Here is a 26379-nt window from a genome sequence, read left to right as displayed (position 1 = left end):
AATTAGCATGGACCATATTCCTAACTTTCAAATTAACACAAATAACAAGTGTGAAATTTGTGTTGAGGCAAAACTAACGAAAGCATCTTTCAAATCGGTAGAAAGGGAAACTAAACCACTTGAATTAATCCATAGTAATTTGTGGGATTTTAGATCGGTACAAGCGAGGGGTGGTAATAAGTATTTAATCACATTTATCGATGGTAGCACATGATACTGCTATGTGTATTTGCTTAAGAGCAAAGATGAAGCCGTTGATAAATTCGTTCTTTATAAGAATGATGAAGTGGAAAACCAACTTAATCGGAGAATTAAGAAGGTTAGAAGCGATAGAGGTGGTGAGTACGAAGCACCGATTGGTGACTTCTGTGCAAGTGTAGGTATAATACAGGAGCGTACGGCACCTTACCTCAATCGAACGGTGTTGCCGAACGAAAGAATAGTACATTGAAAGATATGATGAATGTGATGCTTATAAGTTCGAGCCTACCTCAAGATGCGTGGGGTGAGGCAATTTTGACAAGTAATTACCTTTTGAATAAGATACCCCACAAGAAGCTCAATAAGACTCCTTATGAGCTGTGGAACGGTAGGAAACCTTCCTACCAGTACCTGAAAGTGTGGGGGTGTCTTGCCAAAGTTTTGGTGCCAACACCTAAGAAAGTAAAGATAGGTCCTAAGATAGTGGATTGTATCTTTATTGGCTATGCACATAATAGTAGTGCTTATCGGTTCTTAGTACATGAGTCCCATAATCCGGACGTACATGAAAACACGATAATAGAATCAAGGAATGCATATTTCTTCGAAAATATATTTCCTTGTAGGTCCAACGAGGCACCAAGTACGTCAAAACGAACGTTTGACAAAACTATGAATAATGATAGTGGGGAATCTGACTGGGTGAGGTCGAAAGTTGAGACCGAACCCTGTACGCCAACGGTCTGGAACCCGAAAGTTCTGACTGTTATGGGGATTGAATTCATCTGTTACGGAATTAATTTTCTATTAACTCCAATTTTGAATTCTGAATTCAATTTCCAGGTAGTGGCCTGCTGTTATAGCTGTTGGAAGTCAGCTTTAATGTCAGTTTTAATTGCCATAATAAAGGCTATTAACCCCTCCATCCCTATATTAGAGAGGTAGTAAGAAGCAGATTTGTAGATACACACAAGAGCACAAATACACTACACAAAATCTTGCTTTCCAAGCCTCAAATATTCTGCTTCTACTCCTTTCTTAAAGCTTACTGTGTTCAAAACCTTGCTTTGTTCGCCGGATTCCTTGTTTGGGTGCTCAAACATTGAATCACAAGCAAGTTTTATCCTTGGAAGCCTAGGCCATGAAGCTCCTAGCACTTTTGGGAGGTGGCAAATAAGGTTTTAAGGAAAGAGTGATCGTTTGACTCTTGCAAAAACCCAACACCAAACACTAGCCAAATTTGATTATTATTTGTCTTTCCACCAACGGATATCCAACAATATTTTGTTACTAAAGTTTATACTAACGAAATTTAGGGTTATTTAAGGGAATAAAATAATATAATAGAGGGTAAATAAGGAAAATCATTAAAAAAATACTAAAATCAAAATAATATGAACCATTCATTTTAAGAAATAACTATGACCGACATTTTTTGTTCCAGTTAAGGGTCTAACATTATTGGCTCTTATTAAATTTGTAGATCTAAATATAGTTTGATAAAATTGATTAGCAATGATTAAATAAGAATTTAAATTATTAAATTTGTTATAAGGCTAACCCCATCCCAACAATTCTCTCTCACTTTTTAAAATGGGTTCCACTTTTAGTTCACCCAATTTGCAAATCATTTACTATTCACACTACATCCCTACAATATTCTCTCACTTTCTGAAGTGGTCCACTTTCATATTATATTATAAATATAATAATATAATAAATAGCTTATAAATTAAAACAAAAAATTAAAAAACAAAAAATTTAAAAGGTACAGAAAGGCTGCCGCACGGCAGCCTTTGTCAGGATTAGAAAGCTTGCTGTATTTGCAAGCTTTCTATCCAACATGGTAAAAAAATTTAAAACAAAATAGCTTTTAAAAAGATACATCATGTAGAAAGTGAAGGGAATTGCTGGGATGGGGTTAGCATAATTGATTAAGTAATCATTAAAGAATAAATAAGAGTATATAAATAAGAAAAGATTAGAGATTAATAATGAATAACTTGACTTGATGAATAGAATAGTTCATTCGGTATTATTTAATCGGTTAAGTTCACTATATAGATTGTTACGAATGTAATATTTAACCGATCACGAATAAATATTTTCAACATGATATATAGTTACTAATAACTAACATATGTACAACGTTGTTTTCTACATTGATAATATCATATCACCTGTTCGTAAAATTTGAAAATGCGATGTAATTTCTTCCCAAGAAGAAAAATGTTTCAAAAGTAATAAAAAATAAAAAAAAAATAAAAAAAAATAAAAAAAAAACCAATATGTCTAAATAGAACAACGTATCATGTATTTAAAGCATTCTCTCTCATGAAATTAGAAGTTCGTGTAGAGAACCACACCCCCTTTGATCCTTGTACGAGTCATGAATTTGTCCGCCGGAATAAATTTGAGAAGTTCTTGGCACATATTCACAACTTCATCTTGAGAAATAGTATCGTCCCCCGCCACTGCCAAGCCATCCAGCTTAAGCCTAAATAACACTTCAATTATCAATTATATATTATGATAATAATTAAAATTATAACGAATCAACAATTATTATAATAATTATAACTACATCATTACAAGTTATTACATTAATTATAATCAATTGTTATATCGTGCACCAGGGCGCCAATGCATTGTGCGCCTTAAAAATTCACTATTTCGTATGTACATAATTGTATAGTAGAATATACATAAACTCCTAACATAATATATACACATAATCTAACATAATACATAATACCCATAAACTCTTAATTTTTTTTAATATTAATTAATTAATTTATTGGTAAAAGAATTAATAAAGCTTAATTGGTAACAATTTTTTTTATGGAAATTAACTAATTAATTGGCAATATTCTTTGAAAATTCTACGTAATAATTTAATTTTATAAGAAAATAATGATGTATTAATTATTATGTAATTTTGTAAGGAAATAATGGTTTATTAATTATTATCTACACCAATAATAATAGTTCGAATACTGATATGAGATTGCTCTTCAGGTGTACGTGGCTTTTTTTTGAGTTACCTATCCTGATGACCGGAAGGTTTTAGCTCTAGATGAGGATGGACAAAATTTTGTTACTACTACCAATGTCGTCTACAAAGAGGTTTTCAATAATGTGTAATTCAAACCAGTGATATTATGTTTTCTTTTTATACAAAGATGACGAAATTGCTATATATCTACATAGAAAATATATATATCTTCCGTGCAAATAATTTCTATAATTGAGTTGCTAGACAACAAGCTAATTAGCCCAATTAATATAAATCCTAAACACTGATATATAAAATCTCTAAAGTTTCAGCACTGGAAGCGTCTATCTACACGTTAGCTATTAATTAGACAATTTTTTATTCGAATGCAAGCAATAATAACATCAGAAAACATAATTGATCCAGCTCAATTTTTGAATTAAATTATATAATATTCGATGTTATAACAAACTCATTTCGTGCAACGTATGGGTAAAAATACTAGTAATATTATAAAATAAAACAATCATGATTAATGTGGGTGAATATTCCCAAGGCAAAGTACAGTGAATATTAATTGCGCAAAAATTAATGTGGGTAGTTTGAAGATGGAGTAAATACGGTAACTTCGAAATCATTCTGTATTTGAAATTAATACGGTAAGATGGCTTACTGTATTGACTCAGTATTTTTTGGAAAAAAAAAATCCAAATAAAGAAACGGAATGCCCCAGACTTTTTTATTGGAAAGAAAGTTGGACTCCACAATATAGCTTTTCCTTGCTAGGTATCTAAATCCCATGCCGACACTTCTTGGTATCCTAAACTCCATGCAGTCCTCCTCGTAGAAAGCACCCACCCCTCTCCATCTTCCCCACTGGTACATAACTCAGCATCCCTCATTAAAGTTTCAATCTTTTTCCAAATTTTCATCTTGGGCTCTTGCTGTATGTATGTGTGTACATATATATATATATATATATATATATATATATATATATATATATAGAGAGAGAGAGAGAGAGAGAGAGAGTGTGTGTGTGTGTGTGTTATGTTCTCGGCAAAAAGCTCTCGTCAATGAGCGAGGAACGGGGGTTGAAGAGGCGGTTGCAGAGAAATATAATGTAAAGATAGAAGGAGTTTATGGAGTCTCCGGCTCCTTAATTTCTTAAACTTCAATGCTTATCTTATTCATTATCCAGAGTCTTGTACTTATAGCAAACTAAGCAAAGATATTACATAATTCAAAAGGAAGGCAGAATAGTCTTCCTAAAAAAATTCACTAACAAAGGAAATGAAAAGATCATCTTGATTTGTTCCCTTAGTCTGCTGCCTGTATATCTTCCATGTGATTTCGAACTCGGTGCTGATATGACTTTCCAAAGAACGCATCATCACTCCCCTCCTGGACAACAAGCTTGTCCTCAAGCTTGAAGGAAGGAAACTGGAGCTTAAACTCATGCAGTGGCTCCCAAGTGGCGTCATCTGCTGAAATACCCTTCCAAGCAACTAAAATCTTCTGGCGAACCACGATTGAACCTAGAACGCAGAACCTGCAAAGGTTGGAGGACCAGCCGGCCATCAGTGATCGGCGACAAGGTCAGAAACTGCGAAGGAGGATCACCCACAAAAGCCTTCAGTTTGGAGACATGAAAGACATTATGAATTCTGCAATTCTCAGGCAGTTCTACTTTGTATGCCACATGACCAATACGCTGTAAAATTTATAGGGCCCGTACCATTTTGGAGACAGCTTATGGAATTTTTTACGGGCAAGAGAGTGTTGCCTGTCGTGTTGGAGAAGAATCCAAACCCACTGATTAGGCTCAAAGTTTACCTCCTTGTGATGCTTATCATATTGTTCTCGCATACGAACCTGAGCCTCTTGAAGGTGATGACGCCTCTTGAAGGTGATGACGCGCATGGGTCAAAATCTCGTCTCGCGTCTGCAGGAGGTCATTCACAGCAACCACTTTTGTCGTGCCTGGTTCGAAAGGTATTAGGCGAGGAGGAGCACAACCATAGACCATCTGAAACGGAGTTGTCTTGAGGGAAGAGTGAAATGAAGTATTATAGCAATACTCTGCCCACAGAAGAGTGTCCACCCAACGAATTGGGTAACTGCTTACAAGACACCGCAAGTACATCTCGATTGTGCGATTTACCACCTCTGTTTGACCATCAGATTGTGGGTGATATGCCGATGAACAGGACAACGTAGTGTGACAGAGCAGAAAAAACTCCTTCCAAAACAAGCTTGTGAATGATGGGTCACGATCACTGACTATACTCTCAGGAATTCCATGCAATTTAACAATATTGGCATAGAAAATGGATGCTACGAAAGATGCTGTATACGGGTGAGCCAATGGGAAAAAGTGAGCGTATTTCGATAAACTATCAACAACCACTAGGATCACTGTCTTCCCCTGGACCTTGGGCAAACCAACAATGAAATCCATGGAGACCTCCGACCAAATATTCTCCGGAATAGGGAGCGGCTGCAGCAACCCAGAGGGGTGTGTATTCTCCCACTTGTGCTGCTGGCAGATGGTACACTAGGCAATGAACTCCCTCACAGAATCAGCAAGCTTAGGCCAATAAAATTCCCTCCAGATGCGATGGATTGTCTTTTGAACACCCTCATGAGTGGAGCCATGAATTTCGGATAGCACAACTGGAATAAACTTAGAAGATGGAATCAAAACCAGTTTAGTACCTTCAAATAGAAAACCACCACGAACAGTCCAAACACCGGTAGAGTCATCTGCTGCACGGGCTACCCATGCACGCCCTTCAGGTGTTTGTGCGAGCTCATCCCGAATGTCCTGTAACTGGGAGGTACGTGGGTACGAGATGGCAAACAAAGTGCTAGGCTCTTCGTCCCGCCGTGAGAGGGCATCTGCCACGACATTAAGCCTCCCTGGCTTATATTCCACCTTGAAATCAAATCACAGAAGTTTGTTCATCCAATGCTGTTGCGGGGAGGTCGTGAGTCGTTGTTGTAGCAGGTATTTCAAGCTATAATGGTATGTTTTGATGACGAATTCCCTCCCCCAGAGATAGTGGTGCCAATGGCGGACAACCTGAGACAACCCAATGAGTTCCCGCTCATAGGCTGGTAATTTCAAATGTCGATCAGCCAACTTGCAGCTGAAATAAGCTACAGGGTGCCCTTCTTGGTGTAGAACAGCGCCTATGCCAACCCCGGAGGCATCGCACTCTAATACAAAAATGTTAGCAAAGTTAGGGAGGCTAAGAACTGAAGCTGAAGACAAGGCCTTTTTTAGAGCAGTGAATGCAGTGTTTGCAACGGTATCCCATTTGAAGGAATGCTTGCGCAGGAGGTTGGTCAGGGATGCAACAATGACCCCATAATCTTTTACAAATCTACGGTAAAATCCAGCCAAGCCCAAGAACGCCCACACGGCCGTGAGTGTAGACGGAGTAGGCCATTCCAGAACAACCTGAATTTTGCTAGGATCTGCAGCAACGCCACTATCAGTGATCACATGTCCAAGGTAGCTAACTTGGTGATCTCCAAAAACACATTTGGAACGTTTCAGGTATAAGGTGTTGTCATGTAACAGTTCCAGTATTAGGCGGAAATGCTGAAGGTGCTCAACCCACGTAGCACTATAGATTAAAATGTCATCAAAAAATATGAGCACAAACTTAAGCAAATAAGGCCCGAATACCTCATTCATAAGTGCCTGGAAAGTGGATGGTGCGTTAGACAGACCGAATGGCATTACAAGAAACTCGAAATGACCATGATGTGTTTGAAAAGCTGTCTTAGCAATGTCCTCCGGGTGCATACGAACCTGATGGTAGCTGGAACGCAAATCCAATTTGGAGAACACTTTCAAACCGTGGAGCTCATCCAACAGTTCATCAATGGTGGGTATTGGAAACTTGTCCTTGATGGTGTTCGCGTTAAGCGCCCTATAATCCACACAAAAATGCCAAGTGAGGTCTTGTTTTCGGACCAAGATGACCGGGGAAGAAAATAGAGATCTGCTTGGTCAAATGATCCCAGATTGGAGCATGTCACTACACTGCCGTTTAATTTCATCCTTTTGAAGGTGGGGATATCTATATGGGCGGACAACCACTGGATTAGTTCCCTGCGCCAGTACAATCCTGTGGTCACAGCTACGAGAGGGCGAGAGGCACTGCGGGGTGCTGAAAACTGATGCAAAGTGGTCTAGGAGTGAATCCATTGCTGCTGTTTCAGTGAGGGGCTATTGAGGAGGTGTAGAGACGAGTGACCAAAACCTGAAATCCCAGAAAGCACAACATTGGTCCCCTGCCACGCAAAGTGCATTTGCATCGTTTCAAAATTCCACCAAATAGGGCCCAATGTGCATCACCATTTGACCCCCAGGACCAGCTCCACTCCTGCTAAAGGGATGACAAAAAGGTTTGCAACAAAGGAGATGGAATCATACTGTAAAAACATGTTCTGGCAGATTCCGGAGCTAGGCATGCGTTCACTATTAGCAACTGCAACATGCAGACCAGTGCGAGGGGTGATGGGTAACTGAAGCCGATGGGCAGTAGCGGCATTGATGAAATTATCTGTGCTCCCGGAGTCAACCAAGGCCACGATCGGTGAACCAGCAACCATCAACCGAATCTGCATTGTTTGGGAATGGCCTATGCCGGTGATAGCGTGGAGAGAGATTTCTGGTTCCATGTCCTCCAGGCAATTATCCATGTCATCCTCCTCATCAATGATCCCCAGCATATATAAGTGGCGCTTGCAACGATGGCCCTTAATCCATTTTTCATCACAGTTGTAGCAAAGGCCCAATTTCTGTCGTTCCATCATCTCAGCCGGGGAGAGCTTCTTTGGTCGCGGCGGTTGAGGCGGTGTGGAATTCTGCCCCAGTGGTTGTTGGTGTACCGTAATAGCACTGCTGGTTAGAGTTTGCGGTGGGAAGGGCCTCCGGGAGGGTGTAGGGCGGAGCAGGGTGCCTTTACGAGCATAATCTCGTGCAATATTAATGGCTTCATCAAGCAAACCAGGTCTCAGTCTTTCAACATCAAGGCGTAGGATCTCATCCAAGCCGGCAGTGAATAAGTTTACTTGCTGGGAGTACAAGACATTGTCAACCCGTGCTAACAAGAGCTGAAAATCATCAATGAAGTCGTCGATAGCCCGACAATGTTGTTTGAGGTTTGCCAGCTCTCCTAGCGGATTGATGATCCGGGGTGGTCCGAAACGGAGGGTGCATGCATCTTTGAATTGAATCCAAGAAAATTGTTGACCATCTTGCAAGCGACGTTTGTACCACAGTTGGGCACTATCGAACAAATAATATGCTGCCGTGGTAACCTTCTCATGATCAGAATGTGGTGATTTTTCAAAGAACAACTCACGGCGATGGAGCCAAATAAGAGGGTCGCTTTTCCCATCAAAAGTGGGAAACTCGAGTTTGGTGAATCGAGTCGGAGAGGTGGAATCAACTTGCTGTGGTAGTGCAGTCTCAGGAGCAGTGTGGGTGCCCAGAGAAGAAGTTACTGCAATGACAGCGGTGTTTTGTGATGTGTATAAAGAGTGCACCATCTGGGAGAGATTGGCTACGGTTTCAGTTAGAGCCTCCACAGTTGCAGGAAGCAGTTCTAGCTTTTCAACGGAAGCCTAGATGGCCCGGACCTCGTCCTGGAGTTTCTTCATATCGCCCATATTGATGCCCGGCAACTAAACCAAAATGTTATGTTCTCGGCAAAAAGCTCTCGTCAATGGGCGAGGAGCGGGGGTTGAAGAGGCAGATTTGGCTATGGTGAGGGAAGAATGAATTGAAGGTTGCAGAGAAATATAATGTAAAGATAGAAGGAGTTTTTGGAGTCTCCAGCTCCTTAATTTCTTAAACTTCAATGCTTATCTTATTCATTCTCCAGAGTCTTGTACTTATAGCAAACTACGCAAAGCTATTACATAATTCAAAAGGAAGGCAGAATAGTCTTCCTAAAATAAATTTACTAACAAAGGAAATGAAAAGATCATCTTGATTTGTTCTGTATATCTTTCCTGTAATTTCGAATCCGGCGTTGATATGACTTTCCAAAGAACGCATCAGAGAGAGAGAGAGAGAGAGAGAGAGAGAGAGAGAAATAGAAAAGAAGAAGAAGAACAAGAAGAAGAATAAGCTTCAACTGAAGTTTCACACATCTTGGTGTTATATTTGGCATGTTTCTGATTTTTTATTTTTTTTGCAACTAGTATTTTCGCCCGTGCGTTGCACGGAATGGATTTGTTAAAATATTTTAATAATATTTGGATCAATATATAATTATATAAATTATTACATTGAATATTACATAATGCAATTGAATAATTGAGTTAGACCGATTGTATTTTATGATGTATCATTGAATTCGATCAAATAATTGCCCAAGTAATAGTCAATGTGTATATGTACACATCTAGTGCTGAAACTTTAGAGATTTTAAATATCAGTGTTCAGTGAATTATATCTGGGGATCATATTTAATTTTAAGTGGAGTGAATTCCATTTTTGGTCCTATTGTTATATGGGTGTTTCCAATTTTAGTCCACCTTAATTTTTTTTGCCACTTTATAACCACTATTATTGAATGTGTTCCACTTTTAGTCCACCGTTAATATTTTCATCAAGAGGCCGTGTAATCTAGGGGTATTTTGATCTTTCTTCTCATCCAAGACTATGTTTGACTAAAAGAAATGAGAACATTAAACCTAAAACCTTAGAAACCTCGCCGGCCCACGTTGGAACGAACGAAAAGATGTAGCTTTGGCTTCCCATTCTCATTGTTCGAAGAGCCATCTTCGAATATCGGAGGAGGATGACGAAGCGCCTGGGTTAACGAGAAGATACAACCATAAAAAGACCAAAATACCCTGAATTATACGGCCTCTTGACGAAAATATTAACGGTGGACTAAAAGTGGAACACATTCAATAACAGTGGTTGTAAAGTGGCAAAAAAAATTAAGGTGGACTAAAATTGGAAAGGCCCCTATAACAATAGGACCAAAAATGGAATTCACTCTTTTAAGTGAATTATTAATATTCATTACCTTTTCTAATTGGTCAAATTTGTTTTCCATCTTTAAGCAAAATCTTCCTTACACATTCTATACATAATTACACATCTTTATATATACATATTGTAATGAGGTCCCATAATTTTGGATCAAGATGTGCTACAAAATTAGTCATAATTAATTTCTTTTGAATCATTCATACGTATTGCAAGAACATTTCCATCTTTAATTGCACAATTTTCTTTATAAATTGTGGATACTAAACGATTCTATTCAATTTTTCATTTGTAAATATATATTTTACATAACTATATTTCTAGTAACATATATATACAGATTTTTTTTAATATTTCCAGTAACTTTACATTTTTATAAAATATATAACTGAGATTAATACTTTTTCCATCTCGGCTAAACTTTTTTTTTTTTTACATACTCGGCTAAATCTTATAATTGTCAAATCCTTATATTCTTAGTATAAAATAACATTTGATGTAAAAATTATTAATTTCCATCTCGATTAATATTCTTTCCATCTCAGCTAACACTTATATTTCCATCTCATATTGCAAAACCTTTTCCATCTTTAATTACAAAATTTTCCTTATAAATTGTGGATACTAAAAAATTATATTCCATTTTCCATTTTTAAATATATATCTTAACATAACTATATTTTAGTAACATATATATACATATTTTTTTAATATTTCCAGTAACTTTATATTTTATAAAATATATAACCGAGATTAATATTCTTTTTATATTTTCAATAATTTATTATATTCATTTCATTTTTATTTTTTAATCAAGTATTAATATTCATTTCATTTTTTTGCATTTGAGTCAGTTCCGAAGCATTTTTTAATTTTTTGTCAATTAGTAATAGTCATTTCTTATCTCTATTGACCTAAATTTCGTGTCTTTTTATTCTCAGTTAATAATTATTTTTGTAATATTCGTTTAAATACTATAATTTCACCAATGAAGATGGTATGGATAAACAAAAAAAAAAAAAAACAAATGAATATTCAAAGTAATGTAAAACCATTAAATAAAGTAATATAAAACTATTAAATCTTTCCATTTAAACAAAAGATAGAAATTTAAAATTTAAAATATAAAATCTATATTATTCGTGCAGTTTACTGAATATGCTTATTACCAATTATATTATAAAATATCATATATATTATTACCAATTATGTTATTATGTTATTACTTATTTAATATCTTTTTTACACGGTATATATTACCAATAGAATATTTAATTAATTGACTACAAAAGTTTGAGGGGAAAAATGAAATAGGAGGATTTTATATATATATATATATATATATATATATATATATATATATATATATATATATATATATATATATATATATATATATATATATATATATATATATATATATATATTTTATAATTAAGGTATAATATTATTAAATCAAAATTATTTAAAATATAAAGATTCACATTAAGAAAAATATTATTAATTTCGGATATTAAAACTATATATTTATATTAAAGGTGAAATTATAAATAATTAAATTTCAATAAGTTTAGTTATTTCCTAAGTTATATATAGTTACTAATGAATATTTTTCTATATTAGATTATGCTTATATATGATTTACCCGTATTAACCATCATTATATTAGATTAATATATAGGATAAATTATTGATTATTTTAATAAGCTTATTATTATTAAATTTGAGCGATTAAATATTAATATTCAATTTGGTTCTATTATTTTCACAAAATCTTCCTTATAAATTCTTGATACTACCGATTGTTTTCCGTTTTCCATTTTCCATTTTTAAGGGAAATAACCATATTATTAATAAAAGTTTGGGCTGGAAACTACATAGGAGAATTTTAATTTTATTAACAATATAGAAAATTTTAATTTCATTAGATTTTAAATAAATGTTACCACAATTATATGTAGTAATTTGTCATATATAAATTTTTACTTTAATAATATTAATCATATGATAATCTATTCTATTAATAAAAAATAAAATCCTCCCTGCATAACACAAAGAGAACAATAAAAAACATCAGCAGATACTCAGTACTTAAAACACAACCCACAATATATTTTTAAAAAAACATTGAATGGAACAAATAATCCATACTCTAAAAACAAATATATATATATATATATATATATATATATATATATATATATATATATATATATATATATATATATATGAACATTGGTTTTTGTAAGAATTTAATTACAAGAAATCAAGTTTACGTCAATAAAAGCAAAAAAAAACACTAAATGGTACTTTCAAGCATGCACATATAAAGATATTTTAATCTATTGGCCTTCAATTCTTTCTCATAATCAGAAGAAGATAAACCGCTTTCCACTAAATCTTGCCATCGAATTTTTTTTCCTTCTCTATAACTTGTTTTAAAGCTGAATCGAATCCTTTTTCTGCTTTTTTGTGATGGCCTTCTCGATCGCAGTTTTCGTTTCTCTCTTAACTACAAATAGACCAAAAAACAGTGAACTCGGGTAGCATCCCCTACTGACTCCGTAACCATTGCATCGCACAAATAACAAAATTCATGCCTGGAAATAAAATATATAAATAATATTACAAAATTATTTTTTTAAACAAAGCAATAATACGAAAAAAATACATATAATACAAAATTTCAAAAACAAAACAATAATTAAAAACTATGGAAGATCAATTACAGATAAAAATAATACGAAAAAAAATACTTTTCTATAAAAAATTAAACCTTTTTGGATCGGTTTAGTCGGAGAAACTACAGTTGGTCTGGAGTGGCATCAACCCGGACAAATCCATAATAAAGAATGTAAATAAAAAAAATAATACGCCGTAACTTTTTTCACAGAGATAGAAATAGCTAGAAGAGAAATTGTACTTTTAATGCTTTGAAATATGCATATTAGTTTGAGCGGCTATTGAACTACAATGATTAAATTGATAAATTGGTGATGAGAGAGTCATTTGCAAGGGAAAAGAGGGATCCAATGTAAAATGAAGACTTATAATTTTTTTTAGGCATCAACTCATTGTATTTATAGGTGAAAGATATAAGAATTATAAATTTGTAAGATTTTTCAAAAGAAAATTGTATTTATTTATTTAAGGTATTGCCATAATCAATTCATTATATTAATATTCATAATCAAGTCATTATATTTATATTCCTAATTAATTCATAATATTGATATTATTAAATTGCATTTTAAGTTTGAGCGGGAAAATGAAATAGGAGGATTTTGTTTATATATATATATATATATATATATATATATATATATATATATATATATATATAGATTTTTTGCTTGGAAAGATTTGTTGGAGCTTTGGGATTTTCCATTAGACATTTAGGTTATGTTTGATAAATTAGAATCACAATGCTGGGCTGAGCCTTTGGCCAGGTGGAATTAAATTAATGTTGTTTAATCCATGTTTATATTTGCTTCAAAGAAAATCCATTTTGATTCTTCTTGCATTGGGCAATTTATATCCTACACCACGGCACGTGTTGCACTATGCGCCCAGATGCAAAACGACGTCGTTTTAATTTTTTTTTTTTTTTTTTTTTGAAATTTCCCACCACAGTGTATGGCAGTTAATTTTTCTTTTAAAAAAAAAACCCCATGTTCAAAAATGTACATAATGTTATATGAAAATACACATAATTGTATACATGAATGTACATAATTATATAACAAAATATACATACTCTTTTTAAAAGATAATACACATAATCTAACATAATACATAATAAACATAAACTTTTAACATAATACACATCAACTCTTAACATAATACACACAAATTTTCTTATTCGGATGTACATAATTGTATAAAAAGAATGTACATAATTGTATAAAAATGTACATAACTATATGAACAAATATACATAATTGTATGAACAAATATACATAATTGTATGAACAAATATACATAATCACAGCAACTTCCTACCGCGCCTCCCAAAACGACATCGTTTTGGGAGGCGCGCGGTGCACAGAGCTACGCGCGCCGTGGTGTAGGGTATAACGATTGCTTGCATTGGAATCAGTATTTCTTTCACTTAGTTAAGCAAAAAAGCAATGTTGCAAAAAACGTTAGGCACCAAGGGGGCGCTGATTTTTTTATTCTTTTTTTTATTTTATTTATTTATTTATTTTTAATTAAAAATAAAATTAAAAATTAAAAATTTTCAAAATTTAGTAATAAAACATAAGGTTTCATAGTTATTTCTTAGAAACTATTTACGGAAGTGGTTGTAAAATTGTTCAAAAGATTGTTTAAACCATCTAAATACATTAAAAAAAAAAACTAAAATTAAGAGCTAAAAAAACATTTTTTTTGAGAAATTAGTGATTTGAAAAAAAAAATTGTCCAAATCAAATAACCGAGTCAAAAGTTATACCTTCCGGGACTTTTCTCACATTTTCAACAAAAAAAAATGATAATAAAAATAAATAAAAAATATAAAAATCACCTAGCCGGCCGGCCGCGGAGGAGGCCGCCGAGGCCATTCCTCGCGGCGGCCTCCCACCGCCTAGTGCCTAGGCGCTGATTAATCGGTGTCTAGGCGCGATTTTTGCAACAGTACAAAAAAGTTTGTATGTAATGGAAGGATATATCATATATGATTCATAATCAAGATTCTGCTTTGACCCAATTATTGTGTACCAAATGGATCCTTAATTCTGTGGCTAAAAAGAAAAAGTATTCAAGAATAGTTTCTTTAGAATTGGTATGAAGATGTAAACCTGAAAATATGGAGAGGGGGAGGGGCCAAACTTTCGGAATTTCTGCAAGAAAACGAGGGAAATGCAGAAGGATTTTGATCCAAGGCTAGCACTAGTTGAAACAGAATTGCCTAAAGTTAGGAGCCCTTAGGGTTGGGGATTCAGCATTTTGGGATAAGAATTGCCTCACGAGACTATGTCTGAGGGCCAGGAACCAAATAAGAACTCGTATTTAGGTAATTCAGTCATTTCTTTTTTTCTTCCTTTCATTAGAAGTGAAAGCTCTCACTCGTGTTTACATTGATTTGGTTTTTAGCCTTGAGATTGAGTATTTTCCCTTTCTTGATTGTGATGAATGTCCTTTATTCAACACCCAAGAAGAGGGAGGATAGTCGTTAGCGATTTTAGGTTAAAGAGGAGATACAAACACTCCTTTACAAAAATCTCGAAATAACAATGAATTTTCACTTGTACAGTTATAAGGGCACCTGGTATGCAAGCTCTGAAAGTTCCGCTAAGTAAGCTTCTCTCACAACAGAGGGTATCTCGGTGTGGGAATGGTCTGGCTCCGCACTTGATGAGGGAGATGAAGCAGCAACGTTGTTCTCCAATTATCTTGGAAAACCCAATCGACTAATGCGCTTTAATGAAGGTAGAGCTGAGTATGCACATTAGCACATCCTTCACTTCATCTTAAACATGTATAGTATCTTTTCTTATTTCCAATAGGCATAATTTGCAGTCTATAAATTTTGATCTAGTTTATTCTTTCTCACCGGGCAGCCTCAGAAACGAGCCCGTGGATACAAGGTTAAATTTTCCGATGGATATCCATTTCTCATGCTATCCCAGGTTACTATTCGATTGCAAGGAACCAATCCACCGAATAGATCACAATGTTTCGTGTTGCAGGGATCATTAAACGCGTTAAATACCCTTCTCCTAGTGAATCGTTTTAGACCCAAGTATATGCTTCTTGACCTCTTCTTTTATTCCTTCTGTGACACAAACTGCTATTTGATTGCCTAGCTTCATCTTAGTGGTTATTTGGTTCCATAATTGGTTATTTCTTAACTCTGCAAATCCGCCATTTTAACCCCTTCACTATATTAGTGCAAGGGAAGGTTAGTCTCGCTTTAAACCAAAACCTTAAAGTTGTGATATTTGATTGTCCACAGTATACTCGTTGATGGATGCTAGCAATTTGCAGAGGATTTGTGGAAGGAGATCCTAATAAACAAGTCGACGTTTTATGGTGTTAAATTATGCAGTCACTGCAAGGTAAAAACTATATTCTCCCTCCACAAATTTTCTGTGCCATAACATTACACTGTTACTTTTCTTAACCGCGTATTAGATACCCACAATCAATCAAGAAACTGCAGAAATGGAGTCTGAACCAACTCAAACTCTCAAGCAGTTCCGTTCGGATCAAGTGTCAACAGGGAAGTGTAAGCATCTATTTGGTACCTTGGAAACATCGGTTTAATGATATCTTCCCTACAACCTATTTGCTGCTAACCTAATTGTAATCACTTAATTTTCAGGTGTTTTTTGGGCAGAACAAAAAAAAAAATGTTCAGCTTGCAAGCATTTGAAGTGGGCAAAAACTATACTATACTATACTATAGCAGCCGATTTTAAATCAAAACTCACTCTTGTATTGGACCTCTGCTTCCTCGTTATGCTCCGACTTTGATTCTTCCTTCTGCCCCTGACAAAATGCAGCCAAGGGGTGAATCTAGGCATCGCTTTTGAAATATGCCAAATGTTTAGTTACTAACGAGTGTGACGAATTGCATGTTAAAAAATAAAAACTAACTTGGGGGGATCCAAAAGATAAGTTCTCTCTTTGAAGTCACCTCAACCTCTTCGCCTGTCAAGTCAATTGACTCATCTATGCCGTCATCATTTTGGATTTCCTCTGCTGCAATTTGCTTCAACTGTGCAATCACTTGCTCAAAGCGGGAATGATCTACAAGATAATGTTTATTGTCATGTAAAACTTAATTCTATAACAATCTGATTAACATTTACCTTTGGAACGATTAGTTAGAGCATCATGAACTCTTGATGGATGTCGCTGCTCTTCTTTCTTATACTTCAGTCTTACCTGAGCGCGTGTCCGCCCAGGAAAGTGTTGTATCATGGAAAAGTCTGAGCCAAATTGCCGTATGGCCTACAGATGAAACAAATGCCAAATTTCTCTTTCAGATACATTATACAATCATATCATATAAAATAAATGGCTCTATTATCTCCAACTATTTGAACAGATGCAAAGTAGGGTGATGTACCTCATACAACACTTCTGTGTCCTCTTTTGACCATCGGACTCGGGGTGTTTTTTCCATGTAAGTTTGATAATTAAAGTAGATGGTACTATCTTCCACCTCATTAGTTGTTTGTTCCTCAAACGCTTCTCCATTTTCATCTTCATCAAAAGTAAACCTCTCCTCTTCATTGTTCAATTCAGACGAGTTATCAAAATTGCTGAGATCAAATTTTACTATCGGGATCATGTTGTCTAAACCAATTTAAAAGCAAAGAATCTAAAAGCGCAACACAAGTGGATCTTGGTTCAGAAGGGGAATGACACATAACAATAACACTTAACACCACATAAAATACCTCTGGTTTACTTGTGGTTGTGGGTTCTGTAGTGCTGCCTCCTTTTTCTGCATGGGAAGAAACAACAATTTTTAGGTGGGGAACTAGAATCTTTATCCATCTCAATGTCCAAAAATCTTGCTTTTTCACCCAGGGAGAGAGTTTCTCAAATAACCATCAGTTGATTGAGAAAAAGCAAAAAAGGACAATATTGTACCGCCAACCGCTCCTTGTGCTCTGCAAGCAAAATTAGATCATTGATTCGCACTCTTTGGAAGTCAATCTCATCCTCTGGAGTATCCAATAAAGCCTTGTCCACTGCAAAACAAAAGAATTTTTCTAAACAAAGTATTCATCAAATTTAACCTACCCTCCACGCTCACAAAATTTAACTATAACCTTACCCATCCTTCTCTTCTGCCGAGTTGTGTGAAAAAACTTTTTAGGTTTCTCTTTAGTTGCCTGCTCAGTTTTATCATTAGCTTTTTTACGCTTTCTAGCAGGCTTTTCTTCATCACCAGCCTTTTTCGTCCTTTTTTCTTTTGGGATTCATTTTCCACCTGAAACTCTGCATCAATATTTTCATCCTCATTTATAGCAGAGCTGCCAGGCTGTTCAGCTGGAAAATTCACATCAACATTTGGCATTTCCTCATTAACTGGAACTTCAGGTGTAGATTCTGTGGGACGAGCATGATCAAATCCTAAAGATGACAAATCAAGAACATCATCGGAAAGTGCAGGAAGTCTTTCTTTATCCACAAAGTCAGTAGACTGCGAATCTTGTGCACAGGAATTAGGAATGCCAGGTGAAGTAGTTGGAATAGCAAGTTATACATATAATAGAGTTTTAGTATCTAAAGTTTGACCCTTATGTCACTTTATTCTTAAAGTTTGCAGATACATATAACCCTAAAATTTAGCTTGTGTGATATAAGATGTCCCCAAAATAGCTCCTGTTAACTTTTAACAAACAACCTTCACTGACTTCAGCAGAAAATGGAGAAAACATTCTTCTTTCTCCATTTGAACTGAAAAATGAACAAAACCATTTGGTAAACAGAAATTAATTTAAAAATATAAAAAGAAAAACAAAAAAATTTAAGAAGAAAACTTGTCAAATCACCATTGGAACCTTTGTCTGACACTTTGTTATATATTTTCTACTCTCCCTGTTTAGAGAATGGGAGAAGTATGTCTTATGATCTTCTGGTAAGCCACCCAAGTAATTGTTTAGGAGAGAAAATAATAAAACTGTATCCATTTGTCTGCAAAAGTCATGTGGAAATACAGGCTATAGTAATATTAGATGGAGTTATTTCATGGAACAATTTATGTCACAAAAAGCTAATATTTATAGTCATATGATTCATCCAATAACTTTTCAAAAGTAAAGAAATAGAATTTAATTTTCCACCAATAAGAGCTAACTCTAAAGGTAATGAAAGAAAAGATCCCATAAGTAATTAAGGTAAATGATTCCTCACCCAAAGCATTCGTATCATGCGGAAGAATATCATCAAGTGATTCAAACAATCAAACCCAAGAAATATATCAGCACTCTGAATGTTTAAAAAAAATAAAAAATAAAAACATAGTGAGACAGTGCACCAAGCCAGTAACATGAGCAGGGGAGAAAAAAGTTCACCTCTCCTACTGATTTCTCTAAGCAACATTGCGAGTCTCTATTGTTTTCAGGCATGTAAGTGTCACCCTCCATATGTGAAACAACTGGTGCACATGCATTTTCTGCAGGAACAATATGTTCACTTGATGTAAGATTTTCCCTAATAATATATATTATATATTATATATTAGGGCCTTAATTAAGTGGTGCAAGTTGACTAGGCTTATTAAGTGGTCTGGTTGGACTTAATAATTAGTAGTTGTTAGTCAACCAAACTCTGTGCCTAATATAACCTGGATTGATGGGATACAAGATTATGGATTAGATAGCACATTCAGTTACGGTACTCAGATCGCTCAATAGACACCAATACACCATCTAGGGTTCTGAGTCAGGTCTGAGACAAAACATGGCTAACGGTATACCGTTAAGAGGCAACACAACAGGAACATCAACTATGGCTGGAGATCAACACGGCTACGCTTCCGCTCTCATACGAGGTCAGGTTTCTCGTATACTATGGTTTATTATAGTTAGACTATTGTATATCTAACATTTGGTATCAGAGCCTTTATAATCTCTGTCTGGTTGATTGTTTTGCCTAAACAATATTCAGTTTTCATATACATTAATTTTCCGTATATGGCTTTGGATATTAATTTTTCAAAATTAACATATAAGATATCTCTATTTGGTTATGATTTATTGAAGAAATTGTATATGTTAATTGAAGAATTAATTTTGTTGGAATTCTTGGAATTTAATTCTGACATTAAGCAAAAATATGAGCCGTGAATTACGCCATTACGCGAGGCATTAGCAGCGGGCTGTGGATCGGAGATGGCATCGCGACTATAGACGACGACGACGTTCGTGGCTCAAGTCTGGACGGCACTGCTTCTTCTGGTGACGACGACGGCGGCGCGAGTTGGAATGGCAGGCGGTGGTTGTTGGCGTTGCACCAGGGGGGACGGCGGAGGCGAGGCTGGGTTTCCCCGGAAACGTCGTTGCTTGTTCTTCTCCTTCAGGCGACGCCGGCGACGGGCTGCCGCTCTCCATCTTCGTGCTGCTGTTAAGTTCATCGGCCGGGGAAGGCGTCGCGAACAGGGGTGAACGGCGGCGTGTCGCGGCGAGGAGAGATGGCGGAGCCAGGTTGTTTTTCCAGCGTCGTCGCCGTCCTCTACCCTCCTTCAGGCGACATTGGTTCCGGCCGGCGGGTTGCCCCTCGTAGCTTCAGTGGCGCTGCTGATTCACCAAGGCTGCATCGGCTGATTAATTAGAAAGAAGATGATGGTGATGGAAATAAAATTTGGGCCGGGTCTGACCCAGTCCACTATTAAAAAAAAATCATCTTGGGCCTATTTAAGCATTTTAGGCCTGCTTCAGCTTTCATTCATCATAGCACTTCTTCTAATTTAATTGTTCAACTTTAATTTCTCCTTAATTCATTATTAAATTATCATTCAATTTGGGGCAAACATTAAGTTCTAATTTGCTGTTTGAATTTTAATTTAATGTTAAGGTATATATTAAATTGCCTAAAGTATTGCAATTTATTTAGTATATATGAGTTAATAATGTATTAATTTGCACATCCAAGCATGCTACGTATATTCACAATAATTATACATTCGTAAAAGCATGCATTAAGGTTGGATTTAGCATATTATTAACTCATAAATTCATTATTAAATATCATTTAATTTTGGATCCTTAGGTCAATTTTAGGTATTATGACCTACTAAATCAGTTTGTTTGGTTTCCCCTTAATTTTGAGCACATTTTTGTTTTATGTGTCTCAGGGACTTTAGAACCTATTTTGAACAAACGATTTGAGACCTATCTTGGGTCATTAAAGTATGGATCCCACCATTTTGATTGATATTTTAATAATAATTATAGCCCCTTATAACATGTTTATTAAGTTAAAATTATTACTAACTACCATATTTTGGTATTCATCGTTGGTAATAATATTAAGTTTTGGGTCTATTTTAGTACTTAGACCATTTTTTATTCATGTTATAATTCACTTGGGTCATTGAGGTTTATGAGCCTAATTTGAGTGATTAAGTGCTATAATTATTGTCTTGGCCTGTTTAGAGACATTAAGGATTTAATTGTTATTTTGGCCATTAAGAACTATAACTATTGTTTAAGTTGATTAATTTTTTAATCTATCAATAGTTTCAGGGCCTTAATAATAATATTAAGTCTTTAATTTTATGGCAAAAACAATATAGTTGGTATATTGTTTGTTTAATGGTAATTTGATTATTACCTTAATTACAGTCTCCCTAAGTATCATAATAGTCAGGGTTAATTATTTATGTGATAAATTGAGATTAGTATTTGGCATCCCTTAATTACAGTTTTGCCATTTATTAAGTTAAAATTCGGCATTATTAATTACTGTTATTAAGTTTAGGGACTAATCTTATTTTATTACCTTTCATAATAATTATTATTTCATGGTAATCTGCTATATTTGGTACATTGGCATGATTACCACTTCATTTCACATGACTATTAATGTTGGTAATTAAGTCCTACCAATAAATTTTTTAAATGTACCATTGGACGCTGCATCGAGGCTACTGACACCGACAATAAAGATTGGGAGAATTCTGGAGTTTTTTCTTCTCTTGTGGATCGTCATCGTTGTTAGCGCAATGGGCAGATGCGGTTTGCATCATTTAGGTTAGTCATTAATTATGTTTTATGGTTGTTATTGATAATTAGTGCTACAGTTACAGTTAACCGCTAATTTGGACTAGTCACATATTTTATCTTTAGAAAATGGAAACATTAAAAGTGCATTACCATACTTTAGTTTGTCATTACTAGTGTTAATAGTGATTATAATGTTACTTATTGCTATTAATAATTAATTAATGATAACATTAATATTGTTATGGTATTCAGATATGCATCTTAAACTGTTTCCATATAAATTTATGTGACAATATTCCAGTACAAAAAAAATAATTTTCTTGACATTAATGTTTTTCGGACTTCAAATTTTATTAAGTTTTCAAAATTTTATCCGAAAATGTTTATAAATGTTAGCGGTTTTAACCATTGTTTTTCCATATTTAGTCTCCTATGTGATAATATTATTATAGCTATTTATTGCTATTTTGGTTATTTGCAATTTTGCCATTAATAATAATATTATTAACTAGGTTATGGAGAGTGATTTTGAATCAATTTAGTAATGTTGGAAAAACATATTTTCTCGGCAATTAACTTTTGCCATTAATTCCATAATTCATTTAGTTCTTTGAATTATGATTTTAGTTCTTATTGCCCATATTTGGTTAAGTATGAATAAATGAATATTTTGATTAAATTCATATCCTTTAGTTGGTTCATACTCTTTAGATTGTTTATGCATTCGATCACATTAAGTGCATAATATTAAGTTTAATTATGTAATTAGGGTTTATGATATTTTAATTTACAAATGCTAGCATATCCTTTTGGTTTGATATTGTTTGAATTTGTAAATTCGGTTATTTCTCATAAATTTGATCTTTATGCATTAAAACATTTTCCCATGGGCTTACAGTTTAAAAATTTTAAAGTATATATTCAATACATTATTATTCAAAATGTTGGGTCTCTTTTGTTTTGGACTCATTGGTGTTTGAATAGTAAATTTATACTTTAAAATATCATGTTGTAAATTGCTTTAAGTTATGCAATTTATTTGGAATACATGAGTTTAATGTTTAATTTTATGCATATTCGTCCTAAGCATAATATTATGTTTTAAATTATGCAATTTTATTATGCCTTTAACAATGCATACTTTGAGATGGAATTATATTAGTTCCTATTTAATTTGGACTTATGCATAAACTTTAGTTGCGGTAGTGCCTGAATTTAAGCACGTTTAGTCCGCTATTTTTAGTTCACCATTTAAGCTTTAATCATAGGTGAATCCTACAGTTTTCTGGTGTATACCATACAGTTTACAGGTTTATACCCCAAACAGTTATACATTAAGTATATATGAATCGGTGAGGCATACTAGTTTTAATGGCCATGACTTAAGAACATCTTGTGCAACTAGTCTCCTTAAATTGATACTCTATTTAAGGAATTGGTTTTCAGTGAGACTTAGTCTCTAACCGCCTTTCCTTGGAGTATATTTAGATTTTCCCATCACAATTTGGTATAATCTGTTTGTCAAAATTTTAAGTATTTCTTGCCAATGTGATTTTATTTCGGTTTATTAAAGAATAGCCAAAGCATCTTTAATTTACTGAAATATCTTGAGTTTTCAATCTTGGTTAATTAAGGAATAGCTACAGCATATTCAGCTACCTAAGATTATTAAGTTTTAATCACATAAAGTTTAGGCATGAATTTGATAATTGTCTAGTGATCTTATAATTTTAATTTGGTTTGGGAGTAGCCACAGCATCCTTAATCTGTTAAAATTATATATTAAGCGGTTTATTTTGATCACATAAAGTTTTGGACATATCATTTGTGACTAATTGTATGTAATATGATGGAATTTAGCCCACAGGCAATTTCGTTATATTTGTATAATTAATCAGGATGAAATACTGGACTACGGTCATAATTTAGCCCACAGGCAATTATGTATTGGAATGTAATTTAGTAGTTTTATCGGTGATGATAGAAATAAATTTATGTATTTGCTTTATGGTTATTTGTAAATAATTTCCAATTCTATCATGAAGTTTAATTTTATGATGTAAACTTTAGATCATATTTCTTAATTTGCCCACAGGGATTAAGAAAAGGAACATGATCTCTTAAGTTTTTTTATCATAATGATAGCAATGAATCTTATTGACTAAAACTTTAGCCTACAGGCAAGTTTTATGTCATTTGATTCTTCAACTCATTTGATAATGGTTTCATCATAAATAAAATTTTTCAGTTAGATCTAATTGAGTAAAACTTTAGCCCACAGGCAAGTTTTATGTCACTAGATTCTTCTGGCTCTTTAGTAATTGAGATAAAATATTATCATAAGGTTTCTTAATTGGATTTAATAGAATTAAAACTTTAGCCCAAAGGCAAGTTTTATGTCAATAAATCCCACCACCCATTAGATGATAATGTTATCACAATTCTTAGAAATTATAAATTTAGTTCAATTATAATTCTAAGTTTCATGGTTTGCATTGGCAAAACATGTATTCAGTCACTTCCCAAAATTTAGCAACTTTTATTAATTGATCCACGGATCTTGCTCGGTTCTTCGGACTAACTGTAGTAAGTTACGTGATTTGACATACCTCTTGGATTCCAATAATGATAAAATGTATCTTTTGAGCCAAATTCTAACTTGGTTTTGAAAGATGTATTTTGTTTATTTTAGTATGTCCAACTATGGTGGGGAATTATATCTTCATTATTTAGTTGGACTTTAATTGGAACCAAAAATTGATTATTTAGTATGTCCAACTAATGGTGGGGAATTATGTCTTCATTTGTTAGTTGGTCAATAAATCGATTATGAGTATGTATATTATTAAGTTCACTTTATTAATTTCGCTGAAGAATGTTTTAATCAGTGGGAGTGATCATTTTTAGAAAAAGATCATTAAGATGCTCCACTAAAGTTTATGGATTTAATTGGCTTCATACATCCTAAATTTGATTGTATGTCAAACAATAAGTCCAAAATATTCCACAAATATTAATCTTGTATTTGTTCATATAAATTCATAAGTTCAAATTATTGAACATTTGGTCGTGCAACATATTTATGAAAATGTTGTAACAATATTAAGGAATTTATTAGAACAAAAACATTTAACTTGTGGTGCACTGTAATTTAATAAATTCTTCAGTGATTAATAGAGTCTTTAGTTTCTTCAAAATTGATCCTGGGTCATTTCGTTTGTAAGACTCAAAACAATTTTGTGGGACATATTAGTAAGACTCATTATGTTCAGTTCATTTAAAATGAACATTGAAGTTATTTGGGAAGTTATGGTGTATGATTAAGATTCCAAATTCATGGACTTAGACCTTTGGTTTATTGTCTAAGTTATTGGAATGCTTCTGTGACTTGACTATCTTTTGGCTATTTGTGATGAGTGGGAGTGACAGACGTGTCAACTTCAAGCTCTTAGCTGTTAGAGATAGTACTTAAAGTTAACTTATAAAGAACTCATAGAATATAGTTAGCATTATGCTAACATGAAGAGATCTCTACTTAAGGCATGCTTATAAAGTTTTAGAGATCATACAGTGTACTCTTTTGTACAATTTGGATGTGTTTTCTCCTTCAGTTGTGCACATAATGTATTTTGAGAAGCATCCCTTAAGGTACCGAGAATAAACATAGGGTTTGTTCATTAAGGACCTAAGTTGGAGAATTAAAATGCATATGACCATAATGGACACTACTCTGATTAAATAGAGGACATGTCACTATGATTCGTGTATTTTGTTCTTTGATGATGGTTGTGCTAATACTTGCACCAAGTGGGAGAATGTAAGATTTTTCTTAATAATATATATTATATATTATATATTAGGGCCTTAATTAAGTGATGCAAGTTGACTAGGCTTATTAAGTGGTCTGGTTGGACTTAATAACTAGTAGTTGTTAGTCAACCAAACTCTGTGCCTAATATAACCTGGATTGATGGGATACAGGATTATGGATTAGATAGCACATTCAGTTACGGTACTCAGACCGCTCAGTAGACACCAATACACCATCTAGGGTTCTGAGTCAGGTCTGAGACAAAACATGGCTAACGGTCTACCGTTAAGAGGCAACACAACAGGAACATCAACTATGGCTGGAGATCAACACGGCTACGCTTCCGCTCTCATACGAGGTCAGGTTTCTCGTATACTATGGTTTATTATAGTTAAACTATTGTATATCTAACACTTGAGCCATCATAAAAGACACCAATCAGTAAAAAAATGACAAAACAAGGGATTTAAAAAGCAGCACATTGTGTTCATTTCAGGCTGAGTAATATATTTGAACTGAAAATTAAGCATGTTTTTTCAATGCTGAAAAGATGACAACTTTATTGAAAATAAATACACAGTATGAAACTTTATTATGTCCAAAAACAAAAACATACGGTCCTGTTTGGTAAAAAATTAGCCTATAGGTCAATTTTGGC

At 34.1% G+C, this 26379-nt stretch overlaps 1 protein-coding gene and 1 long non-coding RNA gene across 2 annotated transcripts; one reads left to right on the top strand and one right to left on the bottom strand.

Annotated features, from left to right (window-relative positions):
* The first annotated feature begins 14940 nt into the window (after window positions 1–14940).
* LOC109172822 lies at window positions 14941–16640 on the top strand. The gene is made up of 6 exons (XR_002052790.1): window positions 14941–15237; window positions 15478–15653; window positions 15785–15853; window positions 15914–15966; window positions 16180–16452; window positions 16549–16640. It is a non-coding gene; the product is annotated as an uncharacterized LOC109172822 (long non-coding RNA).
* Window positions 16639–18413, bottom strand: LOC109172812 (transcription factor TFIIIB component B''-like). Its single transcript, XM_019322045.1, has 7 exons — window positions 18016–18413; window positions 17829–17929; window positions 17633–17679; window positions 17299–17494; window positions 17039–17180; window positions 16864–16976; window positions 16639–16715 (listed from the first exon to the last, which is right to left on the bottom strand). The coding sequence occupies exons 1-7, from the start codon at window positions 18017–18019 to the stop codon at window positions 16647–16649; spliced, it is 672 nt and encodes a 223-aa protein (XP_019177590.1). The 5' UTR covers window positions 18020–18413; the 3' UTR covers window positions 16639–16646.
* Between the last annotated feature and the right edge of the window lie 7966 nt (window positions 18414–26379).

This window comes from Ipomoea nil, unplaced genomic scaffold, assembly GCF_001879475.1.
Source record: "Ipomoea nil cultivar Tokyo-kokei standard unplaced genomic scaffold, Asagao_1.1 scaffold0146, whole genome shotgun sequence".
Lineage (NCBI taxonomy): Eukaryota > Viridiplantae > Streptophyta > Magnoliopsida > Solanales > Convolvulaceae > Ipomoea > Ipomoea nil.
Note: the sequence above shows the minus strand (reverse complement) of the source record. Positions and strands in the feature narration are given on the sequence as shown.